At 45.8% G+C, this 6,000-nt stretch overlaps 1 protein-coding gene across 1 annotated transcript in view; it reads right to left on the bottom strand.

Moving 5' to 3' along the window:
* Positions 1–272: 272 nt before the first annotated feature.
* Positions 273–6,000, bottom strand: part of IQCK (IQ motif containing K) — a gene marked incomplete at both ends in the record, with an annotated part of 126,178 nt that continues 120,450 nt past the window's right edge. Inside the window, one exon of the mRNA XM_079718726.1 lies at positions 273–328. Within this exon, the coding sequence (XP_079574852.1) occupies positions 273–328 (56 nt within the window). The remainder of the gene's footprint in view (positions 329–6,000) is intronic.

The following is a 6,000-nucleotide window of genomic DNA, read 5'->3' as shown; positions in this document are numbered from 1 at the left end:
TTGTACATTTTAGCAGTGGCTGGTGTAGAAGAATATTCCTGAAGCACTGATGAAATATATGGATGAAAGAATAAAATTGGGGGATAATGCAGAAAGTTAAAACTAGTACTTTCTTATGATAAACTATTTGCACTACAACATGTTTGCAGTGAAAGATTCTTATCCGAATGCACCAAATCTAGTTGTTCAGGAAAGCACAATAGAGGAAGCATAACTTGAACATTTTCCTCAAGTGGGGTAATTGCAGCAGAGGGGAAAGATATCGACAGCTGTTAAGGTTGTGGAGTCTTAGCTGCAGCCTCTTCTTCATCCTCCATTTTGCATTTTACTGCAAAGAAATGAAAGAGAAAGTCAGGGTCAATTTACAAGCCTAGACAGACTTGGCTTCTGGAAACTGCAGACTTTGATACACAGAAGTCAGTTGCTTCGAAACCCACGGAGCGACTGCAATGGTTCTGGTCCCGTGGATCTACCGGGGAAGAACACAGGGCCTTTGTCCTCCACCGGCAGCACCTGAAGTTTCAAAGCCACTTCACGTAACGTTCACGGCCATTCTGAGTTCAGTTCAGAAGAAGGTCAAAAGTATGCTTTGCAGGTCGGGGGCACTGAAGGAAGGAAGTTTTACTAAAGATGATGACAGACTCGAGGCTCTTGACTCAACCAAATCTGTCACCACTCACCCTGTTCCCCCCACACCCAAAATTAAAAACGCAGGACAGCACTGGGGTCAGTTCGAGGCCAGAAGAGAATCTTTTCTAGTCTTTTATGGTCCGGACAAGAATGTGATCCGGGTGATTTCCTGAGTCGGCCAAACAGGAAAGTTAGCTGAACGCAGAGCACCGCACTATTTGTAAGGGAAATTGTCCCAATAGATAAAAGCCCCTTCCCCCAAATATATGGAAACCCAGTCCCCTGGTGGGTGGGAGATCCATTTGGAAAGACCCTCTCTTTTTAATAAATCTTCGCTTCTAGTGTCCAAGTTAATGCCTGAAGGGTTATTCAGAGCAAGCCTGCAGGCTCTGGTCATGCTTGAAGAGCAGTGTTCGCGTAGAAAGGGTGTTGGGCGTTGGTACTGTGTAGAGCAGAGGTTTCGGTCGAGCCTGACCTCCCAGTGGCTGAGGGCACACGCTGGCCATGGACCCCATCACATGCAGCGCAGTGGACTAAACAGGCTAGCCCAGCAGTCTTCAGGCTGGCGCTACACAAAGACTTCCCAAGGGTTCTTGGTCATGGTTTATTCAAAGACAGTTTCCAAATCTTGGCTTCCTTGCGTGGACTTGCAGTTGCTCTTTTCCCTTTCCTACCTCTCCCCATCCTGGCATTACCCAGGGTGTAAAAAATCCCCAGGTGCCAAACAAGGACGCAAGTTGAAATGTTGGCATCCCCAGAGTCTCTTTACTTTCTATACTTATTAACTATCAAATTTTAGAATGTATTTAGTTGGCTTTGGGAACTAGTATTGTATTAATAACTCAAACCAGAAAAATATTTTCAATACCAGGAGCCTATGGTCACAGGAAAATTAATTTTTTTTCAATGTGTACTATTTTTGTTCCATATATATAGAAGCTGTACAGGTAGCCACAGTGAAGACCCTGTATGCCTCTAGGCCTATTGATGACAATGCATGAGCGAGGATGATCCACACCTAGGAGGTGCTCTCCCAGTATCCCACTGGCCCATGATGTAATCTAGGATATGAATGTTTAGCAACAGGCTGGGGTGGCGGAGTTCTGATTTGTAGCATTTGCCAGTTTCCACGTCTGATTTCAAGCTACCAGCCTGACGACATAATACAGAGGTAGAAAGGGGCGCACACAACCAGATGGAACAGCTCAGCACAGGGCTGTTCCAGATCCCCACGGGGAGGTGTGCAGGGAAACCCAGGCACATGATGGTTTTCCACGTGTGGTTGGGGGACCAGCAATGTTTGCATCACTGGGAACCTATTAGAAATGCACATCCAGGCCCCCTGCCCCAGACCTATAGAATCAAAAATTGGGGGTGGAGCCCAGCCATCAGTATTCTTAACAAGCCCCCCCACCAGCCGGTGATTCTGATGGACACTAGATAAAGTTGAGACCCACTGACTACTGGTTTTTTATGCTGGCTGCGTTTAAGAATTACCTGGGTAGCTTCTGAAACCTGTTGGTACCTGGATCTCGCCCCAGACATTCTGATGTAATTGGTCTGGGGCCCCAGGCATCAGTATTTATTCAAAGCTGTGTGTTGCTAAGATTCAGGGTCAAGAATCTTTCTTGCTAAGGGTCAAGAAACCCAAACCGTGGTTGGAGTCCCTTAAGGAAACGTGAATGCAAAGACCCTCAGAGCAGTTCACAGGAGTCTCAAAAGTCTCAAAACTTAAGCCATTTGAATGACATTCTCTCTGGCCTACAACTGGCAGACAGACACTTAAGGCTACTGGTAGCGTGGAAGGAAAGAGGAATTGGCTGATGGGAGGCGTTCCCAAGCCTTGGGTTTTCTTTAGTTCCTCAACCCTGCTGGAAGGAAGAATTCACCTGCATGCCTTTCCTTTGTCCCAGTATTTTAACCAATCCTGTCATGCCTTGAGACTTTCCTCCCCACCCCTACATTTTGACCTTGCCTGGAAAAAAGCCCCTCTCTCTTTCAGATCATTATACAAAAATCTTGAAGGAGGAGAGTAGAAAGGGATGCTGGGGACACTCCTTCAAGTTGGAGAGTCAAGACACTAACTAGAGTTGATGGACTGGAAGTAAAGGTGTTGTGAAGCCTCATGATGGAATCACCTGGAACTCTGAACACTCTTGGTGCCCAGCCCCACCCTAGCTAATCAAGTCAGAATCTCTGGAGGTGGGGACTGCCCACCGGTGCAAACACACTGGAAAACTGGCAATATTAAGTGAAACTGAGCATGTACATTCCCCACAATGCAGCGATTCCACTCCTGTATCCAGCCCCTGGAGAAGCCCTTGCACACGTTACTGGCAGACATCAGTGAGGATGTTCATGATGGCAGAAAACTGGAAACAGCCCAAAAATCCATCACCAGCTGACTGCATAAATAAATTGTGGTTTACTGGAACAGTGAGTATACAGCACTGAACCTGAACGAACCACAGCTACCCGTGTCGGCTTACCTCAGCTTACAGTATTGAAGAAAAAGATGCAAGGCACAGAATAATACATACAGTGTGATTCTATGTATAGCAAATCTAAATGTTGAGGGTTGCATATAAAGATGAAGAGAATCTAAATAAAAGCAAGAGAACGATTATCACAGAAGTTAGGGTAAGTGGCTTCATGGTGGCGGGGGGGCCTTAAAAGTGTTCACAGTGTTCCACTTCCTTAACTGGTATGGTGGTTACCTGAGTGTTTGCTTTATAGCTATATGTGTTTTATGGTCGCTATTATATGTATATTTCATCTCCTCCCAAGAAAAGGTAAGAAGAAATAAAGATGGTTGTCTGTAACTTGAAACTACAGAGTCAACCAATTAAGGAACGGGAAATAGCAATTTAACTCTTCTGGGAGGGGGGGCATGGGATTTAAGTGAACTAATTCTCATCTGTCACATCAGGAAATCAGGAGATAGTGTCTAAACTTTTCCCTAACCCTAACCCTAACCTTAACCACCCAGAGAAACAGCTCAGAGCTCAAAGTGACTGCCACAGAAGAGGGTGACAGAGGTGATGCTCATTCATCCTCCTGTTTTATCCTATATACCCGTAACCATGGGAACCATGTACAAGGATTACTTTGCTAAAAATTAAGAAGCAGATAACGTCTCTCCTTAGTGGTTTTCCTCCTCCAGGTCTTGGCGGAACCCTGCACAGGCAGGTTATTCAGTAGAAGGAGGAAGCAAGGGAAGAGGCAGTGGAGGGGAGCAGGCAGTGAGATGAAAGACCCCAGTTTCCACCTTAGTTTAGAGACATCACTGTGGTTGGCTTCCAGCACCAACACACGGCTGCCTCCATGGCCCTACACTATCCTTGTACCCCTTGGCAGACTGGTGCGGAGCCAGTTATGGAAGACCTTGAGAGAGAGTAAGATCCCAGAGTGATGCACCAGCCCTCCAGCTTCAGTTAAAGGCAGCGTGACAAGAAAGGTCTTGCATACTAGTGAGACCCACTTATGCCCTCCTCCTCTCCACTGCCCCCCGCACTCTCCTGTGTCACTCAGTGACAGAGCTGAGAACCCCAGACACGGCTAGAGAAGCTGCCTAAGGCATAGGGAGGAAATTCAGGGACCACCGGGTCATCCAGCTACTCATTCAGTGTTGCCCAGATGTGGGCTCGGCACAAAGGACCAGCTGGGGCAAAAATACAGATTCCTGGGCCCCGCCTCAAACCTTGATAATCAGAATCTCGATGAGTGAGTGGGGATCAGCACCCACCACCTCTGTGCTTGGAGTGATCCTTCTGATGTGACAAGTTTGGGAAAGAGCACTGTATCACTCAGCTATCACTCAGTGCCTGTTTCCTGAGGGCCCACGTCTGAGAGGGGCCCTGCCTCCTGACCCGCAAAGTGCTCAGCACTGAGTCTGATCCAGAGAAGCACACACTACATATTAGCTATTACTATTTTCAGGGCACAGTCTTTGACCTCAGGAAGCTCACAGAGCGGGAGGCAGGAAAATTAACAGGGAATTAGAGATGCTTACACACCGAAGAGAGAAGCTGCTTCAGTAAATGTGCATCCATCACACAGATGGATCCTGGGGTTACAAAGAGAAGACTGGCTCACACTCTCAAGTCAAATATATATGTATATATATATAGCTTAAAATATATTTTTATCCAATTAGCACCCAGTTTTTAGGATTCCAGGTAAATAATAAGACAACACTTCTATGGTACTTATTGGGCCCTTTGCGCATATGAAGTGGCAGTGAGGTACGTGCTGTTATTTTCCCTGATGACCGTACAGATGAGGAGATGGAGGCACGTAGGTTACGTAAGGAGCCTGGGGTCACACTGTGGGCTGTCCGGCCCCTGCATTCATGCCCTTAACCTCCACAGGGTCGTGGTCTCTCTCCCCAGGGAGATGAAGATTTCTGTAATGAAGATGCAACAAAAGGTGCTGCTCCCACATCTCTTCCCACATAGACAGTTTAGGAACAACCAAGATGCCCAACACCTGTGGAATGAGTAGATACCTGATAATTTATATACTTGATACAATAGGATGAAACCATTCAAAATGTGCTTTTGCAAAGTTTGAAGGAACAAGGAGATATGCCAAGAGCAAAATACAGTGGAATTTACAAAATTCCTATAAATTTTGATGACGTAAATTTTAAATTGCTCCATTCCCAAAGTTAACAATGTAAATTGCTCCATTCCCAAAGTTAACAATGTCTCCAAGGGGGACACTGTGGCTTCTGTCTGGTAGTGTTGAAAGCCAACAAAGCTGATGGCTCCAAAGGTAAAGTGGAAGCTAGGTTCTTTCACTCAGTCATCTCTGCCCTTGTTTTCCCTCTTGCTTTTCTGAAAAAAAAGTTTATTTTTCTTGAAAACAAGTGATTCCTATTTTATGTTTAGTCCTGAGTGAGATGTTCATAGTACATCCTTTAAATGTGACTGCCCTGTAAAAAATAAAATTACATTCATAACTAAGTGGTGGCACAGCATTTCAACTCTTAAAAAAACTAAATATAGAAAAAACGATTGAAAAGAAATGGGTGAAATTTTGTTTTCCCAAATGTCTACCGTCCACGTGCATCACTATACCATTGGGGAAAACTTTCTAAAAGAATTACCAGAAAATATACCAGACAGACGATAAACAGACTGTTAGGGCATCAACATGTACACGGTGTTACTGCGGTCAGGCAGACCGCAGGGGTGGGGAGAGGCAGGGAGGAGGAGAGGTCGGGAGCTGGGGAGTCCCAGGGAAGCTGGCCTCCCAGTATCAGCAGACCCACTGTTGGGAGACCCCAGGGAGAGATCCACCCAAGGGTGAAGTTGCCTTAGTAGAGGTGACCGCTGAAAAAATATTAATGAAATGTATGCTAGGAAT

This window comes from Hyperoodon ampullatus, assembly GCF_949752795.1.
Source record: "Hyperoodon ampullatus genome assembly, chromosome: 14".
NCBI classification, from domain to species: domain Eukaryota; kingdom Metazoa; phylum Chordata; class Mammalia; order Artiodactyla; family Ziphiidae; genus Hyperoodon; species Hyperoodon ampullatus.
The sequence above is the reverse complement of the archived record's forward strand: the minus strand, read 5'-3'. Positions and strand labels throughout refer to the sequence as shown.